Source organism: Coloeus monedula, assembly GCF_965178545.1.
Source record: "Coloeus monedula genome assembly, chromosome: 5".
Lineage (NCBI taxonomy): Eukaryota > Metazoa > Chordata > Aves > Passeriformes > Corvidae > Coloeus > Coloeus monedula.
The window spans coordinates 59,368,801-59,396,782 of NC_138785.1; the positions used below are offsets into that span (position 1 = coordinate 59,368,801).

The 27,982-nt window shown below is 35.9% G+C and overlaps 1 protein-coding gene across 1 annotated transcript; it reads right to left on the bottom strand.

Annotated features, from left to right (window-relative positions):
* Positions 1-1,382: 1,382 nt before the first annotated feature.
* Positions 1,383-27,982, bottom strand: NCAPG (non-SMC condensin I complex subunit G; the record flags this gene model as incomplete). The annotated part of the gene is made up of 21 exons (XM_082281457.1): positions 1,383-1,509; positions 2,356-2,434; positions 2,911-2,997; positions 4,080-4,251; positions 5,062-5,223; positions 5,646-5,820; positions 8,492-8,673; positions 9,005-9,241; positions 10,762-10,881; positions 12,934-13,044; positions 13,504-13,683; positions 13,836-13,925; positions 15,075-15,198; positions 16,210-16,350; positions 18,427-18,576; positions 20,111-20,303; positions 23,530-23,614; positions 24,540-24,685; positions 25,962-26,190; positions 27,072-27,281; positions 27,872-27,982. 21 exons carry the CDS (start codon positions 27,980-27,982, stop codon positions 1,383-1,385), a joined length of 3,111 nt encoding a protein of 1,036 aa, XP_082137583.1.

Below are 27,982 nucleotides of genomic sequence, written 5' to 3' on the forward strand. Positions count from 1 at the left end.
AGGCAGCATTGAAGGGGACAGAGAGCATCTCTGATCTAAAGTGGCTGCATGTACACAAACTCACATAACCCAATTTGGGGATTTGAAAAGTTACCAAAAGAGGGAGGTCAGGACCTCAACATTGTGTTTAAAATTACAAAAATAATTCATCACAGTTACAGAAGCTTCTGAATAGAGCACATAGCAGCAGCAAAGTGTCTTGGCATTTTGCAGTTTGACAAATTTCCAACAAAAACTGCAAAGGATGAAAAGCAACACAATCCCTGTTTCCTATACACAAGCTTGGAAACAGCATAATAGTTTGGGCATTACACTTTAGGAATACTTCTTTTCATTTGTGTCCCTAAGTTGTTTCTGAGAATTATCAAAAATCATTTATAGCATATTTACCTATTTTAAATGCAAGTTCCTTAGAAAGCTGCATTTGGCATCAAGAGTTGAGATGTGCATGCTGAGGAATCGAGTGGGTTTGCTCTGACTGCTTTGAAATGACCCCACCACGACACGGACACGACTGCCCAGGTGTTTCCATCTTGAGTGAACCTGCTCAGCCACCAGTGACTACTACTGTCCTGTGAAATTCCTGACCATTCCTACATGTTTTGAACTTCAGAGCTACAAAGAAATAACAACTGGATACTACTTTAAGAAGACTGACCTTAGAGGATTTAAGTCTTTGCCCCTTCTGTACTTAAATACTCCTTTCCTTCACTAGATCTTATTTTGTACCACAAATATTTTTATGCTTTTCTAAAAGCACATCACTGATTCTATATAACAAGGTCAGCACCAACAGACTTGCAGTATGGTTTGTATGATCAGTTACTCAATTTTACATTGTTTGACATTGTTTAATAAATTGGACATACACCTGCAGGAAGCAGAATTCCCAATTAAGATCAACTCTAACATGAACAGTAAATACATACATCTGCTGACCATGTTTTACTGCTATAAAACCTTATAAAAATGAAGAAAGTGGGTGCCATAAAAGTAGGTACATTCAAAATTGCTGCCATCACAAGCAACCACTCTCCACTAATGTTAAATATCAAAACAGCTTTAACTATGGAATACTTAGCATCAACAGCCATTTTTATTTGCAGGGAAGATGCATTCTTCTCTATAAAGTAAAAGAAAAAAAAAAAATCCAAGTTTTGCTCAGGTAATATTTTAATCTGTTTTTATTGTGTGAATGAAGGATTGCATATCAGGAAATTAATTAAAAAGCATCTGTTTTTAAAAAACTGGTACAGAAATATAGAATAATACATGATGATTCATATAAAAGGAGCTAAATATGACTAGCAAGGAAAAAAAATCTTATTTCTAAGTCTGATGTTTACTACCACTGTTGACAAAGGCACTTTCTTCTTTTGTCTTCACTCATCTGTTGCCTCATTCAACAGTCTTGAAAGATTCATTCGAGTTTTCTCCAGTGCCAAAGTTTTTGCTCGTCTTTGAGGCCTCGAACTTGACACTGGGACTGGTTCTGGAATTTGATCACAACTGAAACATAGAATATTTAAGAGTAAAGTAAAAAAGACTAAGCAAACTGAAGAGCTTTTATAGGAACGAACTTAAAACATGGTCTGAAAGAGCAAAAATACTTCTTACCAATTATAAACTTGTTCTTTTTTGAGAATATATTAGTGCTTTCCAAGTGATATAGCAGCATCAGTAAAGATAACCAAGTGACAAGCAGTTGCAAAATAAGCAAAATTCCCCCAAAATTAGGTGGAATCAAAGCAAACACACTGAACAGGCAAATGGGAGAGACTGACCCTGGTCACAATAAAGTCCACAACACATTAAATGGATTACTTGCTTAAGAAAGAGTTGAGCACAGCTGAAAATGACAAAGATAATGTTGTTTTAATACTTCTATCTGGCAAGATCATAAGGGAAGAAATCTATTGTCTATATTCACTTCTCAGTCATTTCTAGACACTTGTCCAACTACATGTTGGACAACAAGCAACAAAACTGTGAAGGGGGAAAAAAAATTGAAATTTTAAAAATTGACACTTCCACAGAACAGATTAAAAAGGGCAAAAAAAACTAACTGGAAGAAGAGCAATAATGTAAACCAAAAATCTTAACTTTTTTCAGCTACAGTACCTGCTGACTCAACACACAAAAGATAAGTTAAAAAAATGTTACAGGCTCCTTGACAGAACTTGTCACTTTTTCAAAAGCACTAGTTTAAAGAAATTTTTTTTTCTTAAATATTTATCTGCATTTTAGGAACAGAGGATATCAAAACATACAGGTTTGGGAAAGAAAAACATTTCAATTAAACTTCCTTGCTAGAACAGACATCATGGTTTTGACGGTGGGGAGAAAAGGATTTACCTTTCAGGACCACGTTTTACACTTGCACCAGTTTTTCTTCTGGTCACAGACCTCACTTCGGCTGCTGCTTTCCGCTGTCCTAAGTATAAACAAAAATCTCTTTTTGTATCTTGATACCATTTATTTTCTCTAACTAGTTTTTTATCTATCTTTCTTCAGTCTTTGATATTGTAATGAAACATAGAAATATGCAGTCAGCATAGATAGAATGGGGTCGCAAAAAACCAAAACCAAAAACCCCACAATTTTCCACTTCTCCCAGAAACACCTGTATCTTACTGTAAATGGCTGTGGCTGTGTTATCTGCAATCCTGTAGTCAGTCCTTTTTTCTTTTTTGAAATCTGTGTTATTGGGAGAGGTTAACAGCACAAAAATTTCCACAGAACAAACTACTTTAAACAAATAAAATTGTAGAAACTACAACAGAGTATGAATGCCTTTCCCATCTATACATTCACAAAAAGTTAGTATTATTTTATAAAATTATACTGTTAGTATTATTTTATGGAATTACTTTATTAAAAACAATTAAACTAATATTGTAGCCACTGTACCTTTGCCAGCTTTGCTTCTTGTAGATCTTAATTTTGCAGTTTCTTTAACTTCATTAACTGGAGTATGAAGAGCATCTCTATTATTTTCTGTTAAACAGAATAACACATGCAGAAGTCATAAATTAAAAGTTGATTATCTTAAGTACCAATATTTTAAATTTTGGCTGTTACATTAAAGAGCCACACAATTGGACCCCACTTTTTCTTTAAACCAGAAACTAGTTAATAACGCTAACAGGAAGTTTAAAATGTCACTCAGCTGTAACTCTGCCTCAACAAAGGTTAATCATACATAAACTATTCCTACATAAACTATTCCTGGCAAGTGTTTAGCCCATTCCACTGTGTTGGAAGCTGAGTGAGTGGGGCAGAAGATCAGCTTGTCTGAACAGGGACCTCCTTGTGGAGCTCAAGAGGAAAAAGGAACTGCAAGATCTCTGAGAGCAAGGTCAGGCTTTGCAGGAAGATGACAGAGCTGTGGTTCATACATGCAGGGAGAAGGCACAAAAGGCCAAAGTTCAATTACAGGTGAACCTCGTCACTGTTCTGTGCGATAGTAAAGAAGGACTTTTGAAAGTACAGTAAAAATAGGAGGAGGTCCAAACAAAACACTGGACAAACATTTGCTGAAGATGGTCAGTCACCTGACTAACAGGACTAGAGAAAAAGCAGAGCCATTCAGCACTTTATTTGCCTGATTCTTTAATATTACTGATGGACCTCAGGCTGCCCAGTCCACTGAATCAGAGGACCATGAGCATGAGAACAGTGATTTTCCATTTGAGGACACTGAAATTGTAAGGGACCAGCTCTAAGAGGTGAATGTCCACAAGCTGAGCAGGACCCAGCAGTGGCATCCTGGCTTGTACCAGAGACTGTGTGGCCAGCAGGACCAGGGCACTGACCAATCCTCTGTACTAAGCATTAATAAGGCCACAACTCAAATCCCATGCTCAGTTTTGGGCCCCCCACTGCAAGAACAATATTGAGGTGCTGGAGTGAGTCCAGAAAACGGTGACAGAGCTGGCAAAGGGTCAGGAGCACAAGTGTTATAAGGAGCAGCTGAGGGAGCTGGGGTTGTCTCCCAAGTCCTATTGCTTCTTATTTTCATAACATCTAAACAATTCACTGAACTGTACACCCGCTCTACTACACCTCTCCTGAATTACCTTCTTCATTGTGAACAGTATTTTCAGACGATGTGATGTCACTTTCTTGTGTATTTTCAGAGAGACCTGTTTCCTCAGTTCTTCCAGAGTGGTTTTTGCCCAAATTAGGATCCTTGGTCAATTTCATTTGGATCTTCTCAATAGCTCTTTGACATGGTTTATCTTCCACTTTCTGGAGAACAGACATTTAATGTTAAATGCTACTTAAATTTACAACTATTTCTTTTATCTATTACATTTGCCTACTAATAGGATTAGTTGAAATTACTGTACAAAGGATACACTGTGTGACATGAAAGTGACCAGTCAAACTGAAAGGAGAAACACTTCCTCCGTCAATACTAGGCAATAAAATCCCAATTTTTTTTCGTAATTTTTTTTAAAGGAAACCTGAAAAAAAGTAAAGCAACTGGACATGGAGTACTGTCCAGCTACCTCTGGATGATATGCCCATAGTGGATTCAGCATTCTTTTCAACATTTCTATATACCATTGTGTTCATGTGCCACACTTCCTAATTTTAATTTTTTCCACATTAATGAAAGCACCAAAGTAAAACTTGTAATCCCTTCCCACTTCATCTTAAATAAAGCATCCTTTTCATGTTGCCTAATGATCTTCCCATTATATGATAAGTTTAGGTGTATAATTTCAGCTGTTAATAATTAACTAAAGATAAACTGCAAAACTGCAAGACTTAATACTGAACTAAAAAAAAAAATAACTACACCACAGTTATCAAAAAAACTTACTGTACTGCAATGTATCAAGTTGGGCACACTGTTTCATGCTGGTTACACTGTCTGTGCTTTATCCAGTGATATCAGCTCAGATACTTGTAAATTACCCAAAAATTGATTTTCAAAGACTGGTTAGAAGAGAAATTTCAGTCATATCGTCATAGTAAACAAAAGGCCCTTCATTTTTAAGCATATCAGAATATTAGATTAAAAAAGCAAGAACCATGCTATTTATGTACTACCTCTAGAATCTCATTGAGCAACACCAGAAGATTCTCTGTAGAAGAACTACTGAGTTCTAGTGAATTTAAAGCTTTTGCATAAATACGGACATCTGGTGCTGTTGGATCTGCCAGGATTTCATTGCAAATTTTCATGGCTAAAGTATCATGCACTGTTAACTCCTGCAAAGGAAAGAAACTGGATATCAGTAATTTTGCTGGGAACTATTTACAAGAGACAGCAGTGAGAACAATCTGATTTAAACAGTTGGCTAATTTTACACAGCATTTTCCTAAAATGCATGGTTTTCAGTACATTCACCAACTGATTTTTATAAATACATTCACAATATAAACAATTAGCCATGTGCAAGTTCCTACTAGCATTTTTTAATTGTAAGAAGGAGGGGAAATTTGGGGGGTGAGGAAGAAAAGGCGGAGGAAAGTGTCAAGCTAAAAGACTTAATTACCTGAACAGGCACTCATTTAATTCAACTGCTGACACTGGGAATCCCAGAGAGGCCCAGACAGGTAGCACTAAGCAAAGGGGGAATAGTTCTTTATTTGACACAAGTACTATTTTCCTACAGTTTAACATACTGTACCTGATAGTCCTGAGACTTCTTGGAATGACATTTCAGTCCACTTGGTCTGGTCAGGTCCACTAACAATTCAGAAACATTACTGATATCTACTTCAGCCAAAGGTGATGTTGCAGGAGCATTTAACAGTGTTTGCAGAGTTGGAAGATAAGCTTCTTCAAAGCATTCCTGGTTAGATCTGTTTCAGTGAAGTCAAATATTAGAAGCATAATGAGACAAAATTAAGTTTTCTCTTCCATGATTAAAGTTCACCGACCCATTACATCAATCAAAGTAAAGTGGGAACAGCCAAACGTGGTAGCAACAGCCAGCAAGATCAAGATAACAAAACTGTTTCATAGAACAAATTGAAATTTTAGCACATGGTATTTCAAGTTGTATTAAGTAACACTTCCTTCCTCTGAAGAATTTGAACATTCATCCTTACTACTGCAAATCCAACTGATATATACAGACATATTCTCTCTTGAAGGACAAAAGAAAACATTTACATAAATACATGTCTCTAATTTGTTTTCATAGATTAATCTTGTTTTCTGCTCATTCCTCCTTTCTGCTAGCATTTTTCTTTGGGGGTACTTTTCATTGTGTAAGAAAGCAAGGAAACCTGGCAAAAAAAGTATGCAGTGGTTAACAAGATTTTTGGAAGAAATACTCGTGCTTTTTTCTTAGAAGAGTTCATAACTCCTGCCAAACAAGCCTAAAAATCATGTTTCACTTGGTTCTGCAGCAAGTTGTCTAAAAGTGTGGTTCCACAAGACTTGTCAAAACAATTTAACAAGTAAGATGTCAAAAAGTACAAGGTACAGTTGAAGTGAAGCCTTTAATTACTCTTGCTGATATTTATATTACCTTCCTATTTGAACCCAAATAACTACAGGAGAAAACTAAGAAAGCAAATGATTTTTTAAAAATTCAGATTATTTGCTGCTGGATTACAGAGCCAAACCATCTGACAAAAAAACCTTTTGAGCACTACAACTGGCTACAAAAGAACCAAAGCAAGAACTCTCCCTTTCAGCAGCTTTAAGGCTTTATATTGGCTCAAGCATTACTGAAGTATCATTCAGATTATTTCCTGTAAATAAAAAAAAACCCCAGTTCTAATAACATATAGGCACAAGGCAGAAGTTTCTCCTCTTAGGCTGCCTGAGAGTTTAATACTCTATAGAAGACATTCCATGAATAAGGATTGTTCAGTGGTTACAGGACCTATTCTAGCATGTCATACCACCTTCTGACATGACAGATTAATTAGAAAAGTCAGGATCAACATTTTTTCCTCAGAGTTCAAATATTTCATTTCAAAAAGTAAGCCTCTTGATTATATCTGTGACCAGATGGAAAGATTAACAGAGCAGCACCCAGAAAACAAATGGAACTTTAAAATTCAGTGAGAGATCAGTATGAAATTTAGGTAGGAGCCTCAGCCAAATCTCATTTATTACCCAAATTTTCCTTTACTGAATGGCAACTTTGCAGACAAGTTCTGCATTACACATGGTATTAAATAATTTGCTTCTAATAATACAGTATTGATAACTGAAGAAAGTAAATTACTCAACTTAAAATGGACCATTTGTGATCCAGGATGCAGATAATGTTTTGAGACAGAAATGAGACTTCCTAACTAAACAGAGATTCTCAGTGAGCCAGACTAAGACTTAGGATTTTTTCCTCCACAGATTTTTCTGATTTTTGCTTAACACATACACCATGTTATTTTTTCAAGAAAAAGATCATCATGGGGTGCCACAAGAAATTGCCTCATTTGCAAATGACTTGGAAACACACAGGATTACTCAGGTGGGCAATCACTAGAACTCATAAAAAACCAGAATGAAATTCACAGCATCAGAAGATGACATTCACAAGCAAAAGATTATCAATGTTAAAAGCTTATATTCATTACTCATTATCAGAGATACAGGAAATATATGAAATCAGTTTCTGTTACTTTCATAAGAATTTAAGTAGGGAAAATCCCATTCTATAAGAAACTGGGTATTTTTCTTTGGTTTTTTTTCTGACAACAGCAAAAATACATTGCTATGGGGTTTTTTGCTGCTTTCGCAAGACAATTCCCCTTTGTACTACTCCTCTTAATGTGGAAACACATGGGCCACAAAAATTTAATTCAATTTGCTTTCAAAAATAGAGAAGGTAACATAATGCACCTAAATTAAAACTTAACTATAAAAAAGCAGATAAATACTCAGTTCATTCTAACTTGATAAAACCACTAGCAGCTACTGAAAAGTAAGCTAAACATTTTTTTCTTACAGCAGGTAAAAGGAGATGAGAATCACTATTTAAGCTCTTATTCCCTTACGTAAGCGCTCTACCTCCTTGTCCACCACCAAAATAAATAAACTGTGAATTTAAATTGGAGTATTCCTTGGTTCAAAAACAAAACAAAAATAAACCCCAAACCACAACCCAGCAGCTTGCTGCTCTGATAACTGCTGGGCACTGATTATTTTCTTTTGAAGTATTCCTGCTAGGTACTTTTTAGTGACACTTCAAAGCCTACCTGTAGTGCTCAACAGCATAAATAAGTAAAGCACATATTTTAAAATTAATTTTATTCTATATCTTTGAAAATAGTTTCCATTATAGGCTTCGGAAGGAAAAAATACTATGGAAAGCCACAGGGGTAAAAGGGAATTAATGGCAAGTCTTCTGAACGGTCACAAGGTTGAGATTATGTACTTTCAAAAGCAATAGGAGTCTGAATTAGAAGTCTAATTTGCATTTGTGCCACTTCTACTTGTGCAAGACCAAAAAAAGGTTCCTAAAGCTGCTAGAACAATGTATATTGTCACACAATGAATTACAAAGACCATTACCTATTTGCATAAGCAAATAAAGGGAAGAAAACTCCCAGACAGTGTCGCAGCCGAGTATCATCTTCAGTCACGGGATTATACCACAACAAAACAAGACGAGAAAGGAGCTTGGTACTGATCAGCCTCCCAGAGAACATCAGTTTGGCAATGCCTTCTGCAGCTTCTGTCCTAAGTTCTGAATCCTGAAGAAAGAACTCATCATATACACAATACACCAACCATAATGTTTTACACTAATACTTTACTGTAATAGCCTATATTCTATCTTACCAAACAATTCTCTGCATTCACATATTTACACCTGCACAGAATGCAAAGCAGCTCAAGAGTAATGTTAGTCTGTACCACTGACAAACTTTTAGTCGTTTTCTAGGACAGGTATTTTAATATTAGACCATTAATTTCAATTCACATCACATAATATTCCCAGGCAACCTAATGGGATGATAAGCCATCTGCAAAAACAATTTTAAAACAAAACAAAACTAAGGCAAATTTTATAAAATTCCTTACCTCACTGTCTAAGAAACCAGAAAGAAGCTTCAGAAGGCTGTGAACTGTGGCAGTCTCCTCTTCCTCCTCTATTGTTTCACTTTCATCCTCACCATTTTCAGTTCTAATGTGTGCACTCTCACTTTGAGAGTCCTTGCCTCTTCCGGTCTTAAAAGGCTCAATTCCAAACAGCATTAGCTGATCAAAGATTGCCTTTAAAGCACTGAGCTTTATCTTTATGTTGTCTACTTGTAAAACCTAGGTTTAATAAGGAAAATAAATACATCATCTTTCAGTAGACCTCCAATCTTGAAATTAGCATAGTAAGATTTTTCCTTTAATAAGATTGATTATTTTGGGAAACCTTTTATAATACTTGCAACCAATTTTCAAACTTTAGGAAGGTGTTATACAAATTTAAACCTGAACTTATAATACCATCTGGGAAATAATTTATCAAGTCATTTATGCAATTTGCACTATATAAAATCAAATTAATTTCACTCACGGAGTGAGCATCCATGTGTGATATGTAATTTTGTTGTTCAACCTGTAAACAGACACTGGACAAACAAAGTCTGTTTGCCTGTGGTAGCTCCAGAATGTTAGGCATTACAGAAATAGAGCTTAATAAAAGTACAGCTTAATTAAAATCAACAATATGTAAAAAGACAACAGGGACCAAGAGAGTAATAAAAGTCAAAGTTACATAGGTTACTATATGTATTATAGTTCAAATTACATGCAAGTAAAACCATACATAGTGGATTAGCCCAGAGATTCTACATCTGTTTAGTCCAACACCCTGCCTCTGATAGCAGCCTACACAGACATTGAGGGGTTTAGTACCTGCAGAAATAATTACTTAACTCAAAAATTTAAGTTACTAAAGTAACTGAAATCCTCCTTAAACAAACTTCTTTTAATGTGACATACTCAAAGGCAAATTAAAAACAATAGTAAATGCTAACTTAGTAGGAGAACTTTGGGTTCCTAAAATGACTGACAGCTCTACCATCTTGTCTGGGCCAAGCATATCAGCTCAACACCTGCTGTCACTTCTCAAACGTCTGCCTGAACACACTCTTAAAAAAGCACAATGGCCACTCACACTTCCCTCAAATCCAGGGTCAAAAATGTTAACACATGCCATGTTTGATATAATTAGCTTGGTATCAGAACATTCACCACAAGGATGGGATTGTGGGTATTATTGCATCCAACATGCTCCATATCCATGGATGTTTGGCCGTGCTATTGTTTGTTGGTTTGAATATTGCTTTATCCTCTACTTAACAACTCTTCCTTAATCCATAAACAAATTAATTATTCAGAACTTAAATCAGACACCCAAGATCACAGGTAAGTATATGGAACAGAAATGTGAAAGCCATCACAGACACGTTTTTAGTTTGGTTTCCCAAGGAAGGCTTAGAGAATCTTACATCTTCTCTTTTCTGTATTGAGTAACAAATGCATGACAGATTTCACCCAGATTTGGAAGAGAATAGGAATTCCTTACAGATAAGGAATTCCTAGAAAATTTCAAGGCAACAGGTGACCTTACAAAGGAAAAACATGCTACTACCAAGATAAATTGAATCTTATTAGACATCAGAAAAATCTACATGAAACCACACTGTCCAGATCTTCAGGAAATCAGGAATCACTGGTTCTTAAAGAACATTACTATGTATGATAGCTTGTTATAGATACAAGACTAGATTTATTTACTAAGTCACAAAGACCATCATTTCATTTCTGATCAGACATTTTACCTCTAACAGCAATGGAAGCTGTTGTTGGGCGAATTCTTTGTTCTGAAGGGTGCAACAACCCAAACACAAAACTGCCATATTTCTCACAGCTGGGTGGACATTAGTTACACCTGGAAGTATCTGAAAGCAGTAATATTAAACGACATAGATTAGATACATAAATTGAAAATAAAACTCTGACTACTAAAATATGCTTACCCGGAAATTAAAAATAATTTAGTTTGATACAGGATTGGAAAGTGGCAACTACCAAATACTCTGTTTATCTAGATACAAACAAACGCCAATTGAGTATGTTGTTTGAAATCAGCAATAAAATAATGGCATAAGTCACGTGAGTATTTTGCTTTGTGTTTGTTTTTAACAAATATTTGTTTTCAAGCAAAATGAAGTTGATCACTCTGGGAAATGAAAAATCCAACACAAAGCAACAAGCCTACACATTTCTTCATAGAAGACATTAATATTCTTTCAGAGAAACAATACCCAGTTCCAAGTTACAAAATATAGATGCCACTTCGATGTACTTGAAACAGTTTTGAGAAGACGATGGTAAAAATCCACAAAAAAGAAAAGCCAGGCTAGATACAGTATGAGCAATACAATGGCATTACTTTATATTTTTACATTTACTAAGGAGTTCAAGATAAAAAAAACAAACAACTAAGTATCCCAAGTCAGTTGACACATGAAAATCCAGCAGGAACATCAATTCAAAAGCAGGATCTTGGAGAATGAAAAGTGGAATAAACAAATGTGAAAATTAAAGACCAAATGAAAAGGTTCCTGGAATACACAACACTAATTAGGATTTCTAAGAATACTTCTATACATCTGAAAGAATGTAAGTGTGGTTCCACTATATTTAAGCAATTTTCTTTGCAGGCTGAATTCTAAGAATGCCCTTTCTGAGGTCCTCCAGTCCATCATCTCCTTATCAAAAGATCAAATCCAAATTACATACACAGAGTAAGTAGATACTTCCTAAGAATTCTTGTCAAGGTCCCAAGAATTTGCAGCTGAGTGACACCAGAGCTACCAGGTTGTTCCTATGTACCTAATCACTCCATATTTATTTTTCTTGAACTTGCTCAGTCTTCCTTGATATATCCAAGTGTTCACACATCCTGTGACAAGGAATTCCATAGATTACAGATTAGGTGAAGGAGCAACTCATTTCATTTGTTCTAAGCTTGCTAGTGCATAGGTTTGTGAGGTGATCAACCAATCCTCACTCACTTTCTCCCATGTTTTATGACTTCTGCCCTCTCTCAGGCCCTTACCCTTAAGTCCTCTCCAGGTTACGAAGAGAGAACCCATTTAGACATTCTTCAATAGCAGCCATTTCATACTTTTCCTTCCTGCCCTTCTCTTGACTACTTCCAATATAAACTTCAAATATAAACTTTCTAAATAGATGGGATAAGAATTGCACATTATATTCTGACATAGATGCACCATTCATACGATAGCATGTTACTTTTTTCCTTTCTTTTTCCATACATTCACTAACAGTTAAAAGTCTGTGATATTTAGGAGAAAAATCCATACTTTTCTCAATGGAAATTAGGAAGTGTATCTTGTAGACTACAAGAGTCCAATAATATCACTGCCTTATTTTTCAATACAAAAATATTTTGCTCTTCAAAGGTCCTAAAAAAACGGAGGCAGGATGAGGGGAATCTTTCCTTGTACATGGAAGGAAAGAAAGGTCCATGTGAGTTCCAGTCTCTCCTAGTTAAAAAGCTTTTGACTAGAAACAACCAACAAAAATTAAAGCCAAAACAAAACAAGTAACACCCTTAAAAGTTCTCTATTAGAGCTCTCAGAACATTGGCTGATAGAAAATCCAATTAATTAAGGGCAGTAGGCAGACATCTAAGCACCCCACTTGGCACAGTATAATTCAGCCCTGTCACACATCTGTCAAATATTCATCATCTGCCTCTTGTATTTCAGTATCTCTCTGACAGAACCAGTTATGGCATAGGAGCTCAGAACAGCATTATGTGTATTCACCCTTAAAACACTAGGTTCTGGCAAAGCTTAAAAGCACCAAACACAGCAAAGTCATTCTGAAACAAACACAAACCCTCCTGCCAGCATCCAAGGGTCAGCTTTGATGTATCCATTTTCACTATAACGTAAACATTATTTTGTATTCCTACATACCAGAGATTGAATGATTTCATAAATGATTGGACTGATTCCTTTAGAAAGTGACATGATCTTCAGAACCTCATAGCACATGATCAGACACTTCAACAGTGTTTCAGGATCATTCTTCAAGTTGTTCAGGGAAAAGAGAAAAACATTATCAATACAAATGGTGGATATGATAAGATGAATGGGGCCATTAATCATAATCTGTCCCTACCCAAATAAACATTTCCTGTCCACCACGTATTTTTTGTGCAAGAATATTAATCATCATCTGTCTATAAGTTATGATCAAAATAAATTCCTTTTCATGTTTTCTGTTAGTTAAGAGTAAAAAGAGTAAGATCAAGATCCTTTTAGAATTATTTAGTTATTCAAAGACAAAACAACAGTTTAACTGCAATTACTTTTTTGCTAGAGCATACTATCAGCTTCTATACTTGCAGAAGAACACTAATACCACAAATTTTGGCTTCAATTTTTAAAATGTATTTGAGACAAGGCCAAGCTACACTTTCTTTTAAAACCATGAAGACATTTTAAAACATAACCAGCACTTAAGAATACAGGAAGGGAAGATACCTTCTCCACAGGCATTTCTTTAATTTCAGCTCGCTCTGCTGCTTTTATTAGATCATTTTTTGTGTGTTCCAACTCAGTTATTTCCTCCTTTAATACTGCTGCTCTATTAAAATCCTGAAGAGTAACGCATTCCTCCAAAGCGTTTTTTGCTTCAATAAGTTTCATTTTTATTTTAGCCAGCTGAAATACAAATTAAAAAGAAAATTAATATAATAATCTCTGTAGTATTAGCCAATGATACACTATTGACACTCGCCAATATTAACCTACTATATAAAACTAGATTGTTAAGCTTAAAAAAATATTTTTCTTATTAACCAAAATATGCTCACGTTAAGCTTCTGCTTTCTTATTTCAGCAGCATCAACAGGCTGGTCGACTGCAACAATTGGCTCACGAACTTCAGATGTAATTTCTGCAATCTGTTGTTACAAACAGTATATTAGTGCCATTAATTTCAGTTCAGATACATACTAAGCATTTAACTTTCCCAAATTTAAAATATTATAATTCTGAAAAAGTCTTGCACATCCATGCAGTTTCTCTTAGCAGCTCATTCCCTGTAAATAACCCTCAACTTGACAACACATAATGTGACTATGAGCACATTTCAATCCCATTTTCTCCCATTCAGCTGGGTAAGCAAGGAAGAAGACCTTAAGTACTGTCCTGGGTTGCAGTGTATTCTATTACCATCCTCATGAGCTGTTGAAACCAGGTGGGGCAGTGTCTCCTTGCCTCCTCCCTCCGGACTATCTTCTGTTAATGAGCCCATCAACGCCTGGCCCCATGATTCATCATTCCATTGTGAGATGCTCCACCCAGAGGGAGGAACCAAGCATTCCATCCTAGTTATAATCTGAGATTCCGAACACCACAGACAACCTTTCCACTGGATTTCCAGAGGACAAGAGCTATATAGCCACCACTGGGCCTTCTGAGGAAGAGCAGACCCTTCTACAGGATCACCACTTCAACAGAACCACATCCACCACTTCAGGAGGACTGCAGCCACCATTTTATCGGACTGCTACCCTCACCCTAACAGGGTGTCTGGTTGTATCCTGACTCTGTCAGTTTAAACCAGTGCTTTCTGCCTTTATGGGTTTTTTTTAATTTCCCCATTAAATTGTTATTCTGACTTGGTGCCTCCCACTGGTTTGTTTTCAAACTAATACAAGTACCTATCTGAGCTAACAGGAGGGAAGAGAAATATGAAACCTGGAAATCTACATCATCTTTATTTTGAATGTTTTTGTCAAAACACTTTGCATCTACTATGAAAAAGTATTCTGAAACAGACTTCTGAAGTGTAACTTTCCTAGTTTGAGAATTGCATTTACACCACCAGTCACATCTGTAAACATAAAGGTCTCTAGAAAACCACAAAATGCAGCTGTGCTAAAAACCAAAATAATAACAACATCCCCCCCCCCCCCCCCCCCCGCAAAAATACCCCCAAGGGGGAAGGAGACAATATTTAAATACTGATATTTCTTTTACAATGCTTCATAAAGGCCATTTGATTTATGGGGAAGACAGACTAGAAATCAAGCTTTACAATTACTTACAACTTGAATCCTTCTGTCCTCATCTGTAATGATACTGAGCAATCTTTCAACAAGCAAAGGTATAAGTGCTGGTGAGGTTGAAGGTAAAATGAGAATCTTTTGTAAAATAACCAACAGATGCTTTCTGCATTAGAGAAAAAAAAACCAATGTTTGCTTATTGAAGAAAATGGAAGACATAAGAGTTACTACCCTATGAACCTCAAGATGAAGACTTTATAATACAGTATGAGAGAAACTTTTCTCCATAGCTACGTTAACTGCCAAATGTATCTTCTTACTTAGCAATGTTTGTCTTTTACTGATGTAACCTGGTTTTTCTTGATTAGAAAATGCTGAATTTTTTAATCAGGTGTCAATACTGTCCAAAGAAAAATCATACCAGCAGAGAACAGTATCAATACTGCAGAATGCTTTCATGGAAATTATGTGACTCAAAACTAAAAAAAAAAAAATAAAAATAAAAATAAAAAATTAGAACTTAAACTATCCTGCCAGTCTTATGCACATTTACACATTCCACTGAGAGTTTGAATTTACTGCTGTGTTTATACTATCATAACTGCAAGTTTTCACAAAATGCCTGGTATGATGGTATGACTTTCCAAATTCATTCGCTCATCTTACTTCACACCAAAAGGCTGTTCAAATTCTAAGAATGACTCAGTTAACACAGTCCAGTTTAGGCTGGTATCTAAGATATTTTTAGCCTTTTAGGCCTTAGCAGACTATAGCTTAGAAACACAAGAAACAAACAGGCTACTTACTACATCTGTTGTGAAGCAATCCATTTTTCTCCTTTTATTTTTTACATACTATGCTTCAAATAAACAGTCTTGTAATTTCATAATTTCAATGATACTTTATGAAAACAACTATGAATTTATGAAAAACTATGAATTTGTTCTCCCCTAACAATGTTGAATCTGCATTAGAACTTACTTTTCCATAAAAGTAAGCAGACAACATTTGGCACAATTTTGGGACCACTTCCATTAAGGAGACTGCTTTCCATTTCAGCTAGCATTAGAACTGTAGTTTGTCTGTTTGAGGTTCTTTTCCCAACAGAGGTTCTATGTCTGTCCTTAGGCATGAATGTCATAACCTTAGTACCACAAATTTGCTATTTAAGTTTACCTTCCTCCCTCTTCCATGGTGTCCATGCAGCCTATGATTAGAATCAGTTGTTGGCCTATAAATTCTTTTGTCATCAGGTTTACAAAACAATTAAAGTCCTTTTTTTGTTCTTCACCAAGAACTGGCATATTTTGAAGATAACTGAATCCAAACAGAACAGATATAATTACATTCAGATTCACTGTTGGACAGTAACAATTAAGTAAATAAATAAACACACTCCAAACACTCCTCCCCCACCCACAATAAAAAAATCCCACCACTTTCTTGTCCTGTATGAACAAGTGGTTATGCTAGGTACAAACCTTAAAAATTAATGATTGTGTTCTTTTAATAGATCAATATTTTCAGAAAATTATTTATACCAAATAATGTACAGTTTCAAAATAATGCACTTCATTTTAAAAATCCATTTTGTGAATGTGATACAATAAGAAACATAAAACGTCAAGTAATGCTCGTACATGTGATTTCAGTTCTGTAAAAATGCATAAAGGTAACTTAGGAACAAATGTATAGATGTACCATTTTTCTTACTATTTTCTGCATATTTAGGTACAATGTATTTTTTACAAGTTCAGAATTGTTATATTGTCTACATGACAAAATACAAGAAAATCATGAAAGTATACAGTGAATTCTTAACCTGATCAAATATGTCATCATATTTGAATAACAATCTGTTACCAGATAAACTCATGAAAAGGGTAATCAGTTTGTTCCATTTCTTTATTTTTCTACACTCAATTGTTCTTTTATCAAAATTTTATCTATCAGTGAAAGTTACACATATTCAGAAAATCTGGAGTGAAACATATAATGTACAAAATTCAGTACTGAATAAAATGTTGCAAAATATAATTCATATATTGAGATGAGCTGTGAAAAAGATGCTTTTTTCTACCACAGCTTTATAGATAGTTGTCAGCAACAGCTTGTTATTTTTAGCAAATTTTTAAAATTTCTTCAAATTTGGGACAAAAAAACTTTGCATTTAAGTAGTATTTAAGAACATCTGAAATGAAAATTAAGTGTTTCTGATCATTTAATAATAATTTTGCCTGCACCCGGTAACAGTGAGTATCTAAATGTAGCTCACAATCCTGTTTTTTTTCTGAAGGACCAATGACTTGCATGTTCTTGTTCCTCCTAACCAACACCCTCACAGTGCACTGCACAACTGTACACTGTACACCAGAGGATTGTAAAAGTGCAGATCCTACCTGAAACAACTGGGGGCACACCTCAACAATGAAGAGTTTGACAGCTGATACCATAAACAATTACTAGCAAACCTGATGAATTTTAGCCTCACCCTGAACGGTAATGTAACTGAAGGCACTTCGAGTAAGATTGGATGGAAAGAGAACAAATGTTCTCTTGAAAAACAAATTTTTTGAAAAACTAATATTTTGTGAACTGTTAAATTAATTATGAATGAATAAATTTATACCCACCAGACTGGATATACATTTCAAAGCTAAGGAAGCACAGATGCTTCATTTATTAAATGTTTATGAAACATGTTAACACATTCCACACTGAAAAGTAGCAATGACTTCTGTAATTACTACCAGTATACGACACCCAGTACAGTGAGAAAAGAATATGCATATTTTTAATTAGAAACAGCCATCAATACAATGCATTTTTCAGCAGATCTGATTTATAAGCATTTCAGGAAGATTTACTCTTTTACAGGCACAACATCTTAGTTAAGATTTCCCAGCATTATCCATGCTCACAAACAAAATTTATGTTAAGACTAAAGAATCCCACGAAGACAAAAAAAAAAAAAATTACCATTTCTTTGCTTTGGTAAAAACATTGCCTTAACAAAACATTCATTACCACCCTCCTGCACCCTCCAGTTAAACAACTGTTCTGTAACTCGTTTTGCACCTCTGTCACTGCCTTCAAACATAAGCTTTTGGGAAGCATGCCTGCCTGAGCCAGCAAAAGAGGAAGAAAGTTTCAATTCAAAAATGCTTCCCTTAGAGACAGCAGCCAAATTTTACTTTATTTTCACAAATGACAACAATAGAAGTGTCGGTTTCTGCAAGCTCTAAAAATCTCCCAAAAATCTTTTTAAAAAAAGTGAAGAAAAGCTAAAATCACTTCAAGCACAACTTTGGGTTTGGAGGATTCCTGAACATTTGAATAAAATAATTATACTCTACTTTAGTGGTAAGAGATTTATTTTTAAATGCAATGTACCTCAATAAATAATCTGCGTATATAGCTGGTTCTGGCAACACCTGTTCTAGTAAAACTTCACCTTCTTCACCTTTTGATTTTAGATATTCACAAAGACATCTCCAAAATAACACATTCTCAGCTGTTAAATCCTCCAGTGGAATCAGTTTTCTAAACAAAAATAAACAAACCAATATGAAGAGATGAATAAAAGAGTCTGAAACAATAAATACGCAGAAGTATTAGAAAATAAGAAATAAAGATTATTTCCTCAAATGCAAATAAAACCCGGTCAAAGGTATTCCCCACAGAAACACTTACAGATTGAGAAAAATAACTTTGTCTCTCTTGAGGAAACAGAGCTCCCCAAGCCATTCATGACATTGGCCTTCTCAGTTTTTTAATTAAGGCCGTTCACACCAGTTTGCAGAAACATTCTGCCCAACCTTTCAGACCTTCTAGAGCAACCACCCAGGTACTTTATGAAACATTGTTATTGCTGCACAAGTCTGAAAAACTGAACACCATTAATCAGCAGAAATGAAACAACTGGATTAAAATATTTTTCAGCTTCTGTCTATGAATTGTTTGTCCCATTCTTAATACAAGATCTTCACGCAATAATAGAGTAGCAATCACAGTATGTCAAATGCAAAACGTAATATGACTGCTTCTCAGCAACTCTGTAAGCTCATTATCCATCTGCCATCATAGGCAGATCATCCATCATGGGACCCCCAATTCTTTTTAGACTCATAGTATTTTTCATGCCAAGTATGGCAATTAATCTTTGTTTTCAGAAGCAGAACATTAAGCTGTGCATTAATTCTACCTCAAAACAGAAAAGACAGTATCACTGCAGTGGTACTTTTTACTCCCTTGAATCCCATTTTACTTTTAACCTATCAACAACAATTTTGGTTTTGGTTTGGATTGCTCATATACAAAACAAACAAAAAACCCAGCCAAAAAACACCCGAGCAACATGTAGATGAAAACTGATCATTAATTTGACAGCTTCTCATTAATCTGACAGGTCTTTATTTAAATGTAAATTTAACAAACAGAAATCACAGACTTCAAAAACGTAGCCATTTATCATTCTGATACTGCATCATGCAAGCTGTACCCAGAAACTTCATACAAAAACGCTAGTTTTTTCCATAAATTAAATGAATGTAAGCTTCATTACAAACTGAATGATTTAACTTACTTTTCAAAATTTCATTAGTCTAACAGATCTACTTCTTAAAAAAATTCTCAGATAGCCCAGTTCTTCAGAATGGAAGCTTCATTTTGCTCAGGATTAAAATCAGACCAATCAGAACTGAATGATTTTGAACAGTGGTAGGAGACTAATCTCAGATGATAAAATTAAATGACAAATTGTCACTGTCAAAAAAAGCAAAATAAAAGCAATAGCAAAATCTTACTCTGTATTATGGGGGGAAATACACAGTACCATATGAAGTGCCTTGCCTTCTAGTTAGTAGCATGACAGATGTTTTGAAATCAGTAGATGCTACATGCATTGCACTCCAAAGCCAGAGATGTGGGAGTGGCTGGCTTTAAAAAGTATCAATAGAGAAGTAACTTTCTTACAGCCTCTGGAAATGTGCCAGTATCTTAAGAGGTTAAAAGGACTTTAGTTTTATGTTCTCATACAAAATACTCATCTTTCGGAAATGAAAAATGCTCTGCATACCTGCTGTCAAGGTTTTTACAGTTCTGAACAATGTCATGAAGTGGAGATAATGAAAACATAGCATTTAGTACTGGGATGGCCACTTCTGGGCAGTTTTCTACATCCAGTTTATGAAGCAATTCTAAAACATCCCCTTCACTGAACTGTAACCAGGCTTGAAGTAGCTTCTTCTTCATTACCTCCTTAATGGCATCTAATAATACAGGAATTCAAACAGTTTAAAACAAAGTTTAAAAAATATCAAATTTTAAACATACTTTCACAAAACATTTAACTACAGAAGTCTTTTTGCAAAAAAAGTTGTTATACAGTTAAATTTAACATTACCTAAAATAAAGAAAAACCCAGTTGAACAAGAACTACCTGTGGCACAGCCCATTTTTGAGGCAATATAATTTTTCCCCTCACAGGGAATTTAAAAAAAAACTATATCCAAAAAACTTTTACATTTAAGGACAGCACCTCAACCCAGAAAACCTGCAAACCACACACTCCTGTACAACAAAGAAATATTCAGAATTAGAATCACAGAATAGATAAGATTGGGAGGGACCACAGTGGGTCATCTGGTCCAACTTCCCTGCTCAGGCAGAGCACGTGGCACAGGATTGCCTCCAGACCCTTCTTGAGTATCTCCAGTGAGGGAGACTCCACAATCTCTCTGGGCAACCTGTTCCAGTGTTTGGACATTCTTCCTCATGTTCAGGTGGAACTTTCTGTGCATCAGTTGCTGCCCATTGTCTCTTTTCCCACTGCTTGGCAGCACTGAGCAGAGCCTGGCTCCATCCTCCTGGCACCCTCCCTTCAGATACTGACAGACATTGATGAGGTTCCCTCTGTTTTCTCTTCTCGAGGCTGAACAGGCCCAGCTCCCTCAGCCTTTCCTCGTAAGAGAAATGCTCCAGTCCCAAATGTTCTGGGTAAGCATTGTTATATACTTGCTGTATTTCAGGAAGTGGCCACTTTTGGAGGCAGGACAATACGTCTGAATTGACATATAGAATTCTCACACTAATTCAATTATAAGAATGGATTATGAAGTTTACATATGACACTTTAACTCCCTCCTCACCACAAGAAACAGTTCCTGGATCAACAGAGTACTATTTAATCAAGGAAAAAAGTATTTATGGGAACATCCAGAATATATACATCATTAATGCATTCACCCAGACTTAAGCAGGAAAGTTGAAAGGCTAATAGTCTGGTGGAAGTAAAAACATAATAATTAGGGAGCTGGAAATAATAAAAGAAGTATGCTCTTAGGATCTTTCAGACCACAATATCCAGAATAAAGGAAACAAAGTCCACACACACTGACAACATTCGTCTTTCCTCTTATACGTAACTCATGATAATAAATGCAACACTTAAATATTGTTAAGAGTTCAAAAAGAACTGTAAAAAGGCCTTGAAAAAGCTAAATTAATGTCCTGAGAATAAGAAACCTCTCCAAGAAAGTGAAAAGCATAAATTAGTAGAATACAGTAGAGTAAGAGCTGAACTCACCCTGAAAAGCAGAACTAAGCAGAATCTGGATTATGTATTCTAGATCCGATTTAATTATAAGCCCTTGTTCTGAAGCCAATATAGAAAAACATCCAAAATTTTCATGTAGGTACCTTGAATGAGCAGGTTCCTCATTTGTTAGCTCAGGAGTTACACAGATAAGCAAATTCAATAAAGATATATATATATATTCAGGGTTATAGGATTTGCAATATTTGCAATATAGAATAGCCAATTTGGAATATAAGCCTGTTTTACCCAGCAGAGAACATATGGTATCAGACAAACTACATACACTGGCAGATGTCTTCCCCTGTGATTCTAGGTGTCAAGAAAAAGAAAAGTCCTCAATAGCTGGGATGGAGAATCATCCTAAGGAAGAGAGAGACACTAAGAGAGAAAGTATCTGTCCTGGATCAAAAAAGGCACTTCTTTATGTCGAATGCCTCAATGTCACTGAAAAACATAGACAGGCTGTATTTTCTCTTTAAGGGAATACAACAAATCCTTGTTCCTGACAAGTGAAGGATCACATGAAAAATTAGTGAAAGTAGCTTCCTCCCCAGTTTGGAAAGATTACTAAGAGAAACGCATTCACCCTAAAGAAGTATCTCTCAAGACCAAGCATTATTGGGGGAGTGATGGCAGCCAGCAGACAAGCAGCAACTAGTTAGATCAAAGAGCAAACTAGTATATCAGTAAGAAACAGTAATTCAGAACATGAGTTTTTCAGTGCTGGACTTAAAAAACAGAACATGGCAAACTTCAGTAGGCAACTACAGAACAATTCAGGATAGGTGGGGCAAAGTGACTAAAACTTCTTATACAGAAGAAGGTGGTCTTTTAAAGTGTAATTCTATACAGCGTAAGAAAGGACTCATCTGATTGTCTCTTCCTTTCCTGTCAAGAACAGAATATGATCCCCAGCTAGCCAAAAACAAAGGTAGAGCAATAAAAACATATGCAGACATGACACACCTTAAAGAGCTCTAGTTCCCAATGAATGCAGTACTTTAGTCTTGTTTTCTAAGTGAATATCCACATAGATCAGAATTCTCAGAATTCCCAAGTAGCACATCACTCAGCAAGGGAAATTCTCAGAGTAAAATTCAACTTTGTGCAGACTTTCCAAACAAAGTAGGGGGGGGTTACACATCAGCACTCAGTAAAACTAGTAGCTTCTATTGTGAAATTAATGTCTATAATTGCTGCTTTGTGGGGAAAAAAAACCAAAACAGTGTTCTGCGTAGGCAGGCTAAAACTGTCTCGCTCAGATGCATGTGACCTTTTGATCTTTTGGCAATACCACCACACACAATTATGGGTACATTCTGAATGGCTCTTTCTATAGAGAGTCATACAGTACAAAACACATCAAAAAGAATAAGGCTGCTTCATGGTGAAATGCATAAGGGTCAAAGATTCAATAAAAGAAAATTCAAGCTAGTTAAACAAAAAATAACCATCTGAGATGATTTCTCTCTGAAAGCACATAGGAAATATTTTCAAACAGGTATTAATGTTCACATTCAAATTATTCATACATTTACTAGTTACAAAAATATCTGTAATGAACTATTTCTGAATACACCAAATTAATTATGTTTTTCTACTTCTGTGTTTAATTACATTATCAGTTTTTAATTTTAATAGCATTTGGTCCTATTTTAAAGCTCACTGGCTTTCAGGTTTTTTGAAAGTGCAATTCTTTTCTATTTTTTTCACTATAAGGGGCCTGGAAAACCAAAGCAGCAAGCAGACTTCATGAGTTTAAACACCTCCTGGTACCTCATTACTCCCTTCGAGCCCCTTATTGCCATCATGGCTTCACATACATCACCCCAACACACGAGAAAGTATTCTCTCTCAAACATTTCTATTAAGATGTTAAGAAACATATGATCTCTTACCAGATCTGTCATTAAGTCCTTGTTGCAACAATTTAACTCTCTGTGCTATGGTCAGAGCTCTTATGTGAACTTTTTCTGCCAAAACCTTAAAAATAATTAAGACATTAACATACATTTCCACAAATTATAACAAACGAATTCATTACCTGCCTATGGTTTTACACTTGGAGTTTTAACCATCCACAGAAATCCTGTATCAATAGAAACCTGTAACGCCTATACCAACAGCACTGTACCAACACATTAACAAGCAGATCCTCAGGCATGGAAGAAAATGTAAAGTAAAATAAACAAAATTAACACATAGCTTAGAAGCTCATTAGCTCTGCTTGAATGTAACACCTGGACACGAAAACTACCCTCTCTCTTTAAAGTGCCCAGAGTAATCAATACCTGCAATAAATTACAGAAGTAGGTACCTTTCTTAGAAAGCCTACTAACACAGAGATTCAGTTTAAAAAAAAAAAATTCATCTAAGATAAAAAAAGCAGAAGATAATTCTGTGTGAAAAAATTGAACATTTTGTTTCAAGATCTTGCCTAAGATGCCTGCATAAGAAACAGACATGTTAGCATAGTTTCTTACCTCTACATGTAAACATAATTACTTATGGGTTGATACTTCTTAAAATTGCAATACCAAAACCATGCAATTTTTTACTACTGCTGGTCCTAACATCTACTATGTAAAAACAGAGAAGCAAATTTGCTTCAATTAACATCACAAAATGCATAGATAAAAAACAGTAGACTGCATATATAATTTATGCTGTTACTGCCTGATCTTCAACAGACAAATTCTACCACAAAAGTAATTTCTATCAAGCAAGTTCTACAGTCAAGTTCAACAGTTTTAACTAGAAAACTTGTATGAAATCACTCCCCCTCAAAATTTTGGTAAATGAAAATAAATTATTTAACTGTTCTTAATGTTAAGTGAACTATAATAAAAGATTTAAAGCCTTTTTCCTAAGTCAGCCTTTGAAATTAATGTTAGGTGATCCAGTTTACCTCATACGCCAGCTTTCTGACAGCCTCCTTTACATCCATTGTGCGGCCTACAATTATTGGCAAAGTCCTTTCTGATGGAGCAATACATGAGAGCACTGCACGTCTCACATCTGAGTTTGAATCATTTTCAAGCAATGTGCTGTAAACTGAAAATAAAAGTCATAATAAAGCTTTCATAAGAGTTTGAAACATAGAAAGACAGAAAATACTTGAAAAAAAATTCAGCAGCTGTTACCAAAACCCCTCTCCTGCCCCTGCAGAGCTGATCATTTACGAAACAGTTCAAGGTCACAACCTTGATTTTATGGTAACTACATGCTGAGCTATGCCGTCAAAAGAAATAATGTCCCAATCATAAGTAGGATCTTCAGTTAATAACTCCAAAAATTGCTAGTCTGGATGCCATCCATAGCCACTTTGTCATTTACCAGGGGGAAAAAAATATTTCCAAATATTGGCTCTTTAAGACCTCTATTCACTAGTTGTACTTCTTCATTACCTTTGAAGTAGATCCTCAAATTGTCCTATAAATGGAAAACTGCAATCTCCATTAAGCCTAACAAAATTCTTACAGTAAATCCCTCACATAATGCTTTTTTATTATATTCTTGAACCTTATTCAAAATTAAAAGCAACCATAAAATTAGTTTAATTAGAGTGTACATGAATTCATCTTGCTCTGTGAGACAACGATTAACTATGAAATTTATGTATTCCTAAATAAATAACCTATAAAAAACACTTAGAAAATAAAATTTCAAAGAAGGCACCTTAACAACAGAAAACCCCAACCAACTAATTCTTCAGAGAAGTCAATTTTGTAAAGATTAATCAGGGTACAATTTATATACCAGCTGTGCTGGTATAAACCTACATTTTGTCTACCTTGAGGCAAAGGAAGTAGAAGCTTAGTCAAGAATCATACCACACACAAAGAAACCCACAAACGTCAAGATACCTGTGTTGCAGAGATGCTAATCTCTTCTAGAAAAGCGATCCTAATTCAAGACAACAAGTTTTTTCTCTACCATCTCTACTCTTCTAAGAGTTTTTGTACAGTACCAAAGGCTCCTTAGAGAGCAAGAATTTAACACATGTATTATACACCTCCACTCTAGTTTACAAGACATCTTCACAATCCTACTCGTACATTCAGTTCACAGAGCAGCCTGAGCCCAGTATGATTGTCTAGCAGATCTCTCCTAACAGTTCTGTCTTTTCCCCTTGAACACACACAACACTTGCACCTTCCATCTCCTTTGGCAAAGAATTTCAATTTATGAATTATTATACGAATACTCTCTAAAATCCATTTACTCAATGCTAAAAAAAAAAAAAAAAAGAAGCAAGCTTTAAAATGCTTTAAGGTAATGTAAATTAACAAATGTTCTTAGACAAAAGAGAGAGACCAATATTACTTACCATTAACAACAGGGCAGTTTTCATCCTTAGGATTTTGAAGTCTTGACAGGGCCAAAACAGCTTGAATTCTCACACTTGGAAATTTATCTTTAAGTCTAATCAGCATAGCTTCATTAATTTTATCAAATAAGTCACCATCAATCTCGGCATTCTCTGGCATATTTCCCAAAATCTTATTAACAAGCTGACAGGTTCGAAACCTAACTGCATGGCTGTTCGCATCGTGAGACTTAGGGAAAGAAGAAAAAGGTATTCTCAATAATCACACTTTTCTCATTTCCAACATAAGGCTATTAATACGCACATCTAAGTGACTAGTATTCTACAGAGTAAACGAAATATGCACGTCTGTGTTCCAAAAGCCTTTCCAATTTAATTTTAAGATTAAAAAGCCACAGAACTGAAAAGCAATTACAGCCCATTGCCTGGATCAGTGACTTTAGAAAATCAGCAGTGCCTTCACAAAGGAAGCAGCATGGTGACCACTGCATGAAGCCTGCAGTGCATTAGCCAACTTACTGCTCTGCCTCCATGAAACATTAGAAGAAAAAAAGACATTAGCAATTATGATTAGTTATCTTAGGCCTGATCAATAATATTTCCATGGCAAATCAATAGTTTAGGAAAATGTAATTCTATTTGTGTGTTCATGCTATTGGAACTGCTTATCTTTCTACGTAACACTTGCAATAAGCAGAAAGGAATAATAATACATATGCCAACCACAGTTGTACAGAAAATATTTTAATATTTTTGTTGTCAACAGAAGAGTATAAATTAATTTCCACCACGCTTTCACAATTTCATGCTTATAAGTGTACCTATAGCAAAGCCTACAGTGACATATCTGACAGCCAAATAGGAGAATATTCACATTTTCTCAAAGGCCCAAATTTTGAAATCCAGTTGTTGGATTATTTTGGGGGATGTGATGGATCTTTCTGTGTTGGGGGAATGGGGATGGTGTTACTAGTCAAGCACTAGCTTTGTTTTGCTTTCACTTTTTAAGCTCTAATTTGTAAATACTGTCTCAAGTACCAGCAAGTTTTCCCCACTGCAAAAAGTTTCCGTTTGTTATGTTAGACATTTAAGAATAAATGTTAACTGTACCTCAAGCAGAAATTTAAACACATAATTCAGAAGTAAATTATCTTCTTCTCCCTCCTCACTACCATCTTCTTTCTCCGTCTGATAGAATGAAGTAACAAATCTAGCTGCAAAACTGATCACTTGTTCCACTGCTGGTTCCCGTCTGTAGATTATCATAGCATACTTGAGGAAATGAATGAATTTTTCATTAAAGCCTTCTTTATCATCCAACTGGGAAAAAAAATAAATCAAACCACAACAAAAGATTACCCAGTTCATCTTTCAAAGCTGTACCACAGAAAAATAAAATAAGTGGGCTTGTATTTGGCAGCTTCCAATTAAATTTAAAATCTTAAAGGGCTACAACCAGCAGTCGGGGCACACCCGCTGTCGTGCTCTCCTCAGTGAGTATTTTGCTGCTACTCCACAGCGGGCACCTTACGAGCGCGGGGCTCCACCCGGCTGACAGATTTCAGGACGACAGTCAACACCCCCATCCATTACATCCTGTGTCACACCTACGTCTCGGGTATCCAAACACCTTCCCGCGGCATCATCAATATCTGAGGGCAGCTCTCCCGCCGCGTTCGCAGGAGACAACTGTGCGGAACAGTTCAGCCGCTTGGTTTTGCGGCGTTTGGGCGGGTTCTTTGGGGAGGGTTGGGGGTTCTTTTTGTTTAAGTCGCGGGCTCTCCTTAAGCACACTGGTGTTCGTTTTACGGGAACACTGCGGAGGCGGCCCCTGCTCCCCGGGGGACCACCGGAGCACCCGCTGGGGCCTTCAGCTCCCCCCGCGCCGGGCCGCCCAAGGGCAGCCGTACCTGAGCATAAGTGCTCTTCAGAGCTACCACGAGCTTCGCATGGTTCTGGTGAGGCTTCTGGGCCAGCTGAAAGGCTTCCCGGACCTGCAGCAGCTTCTTTTTGGCTCCCAT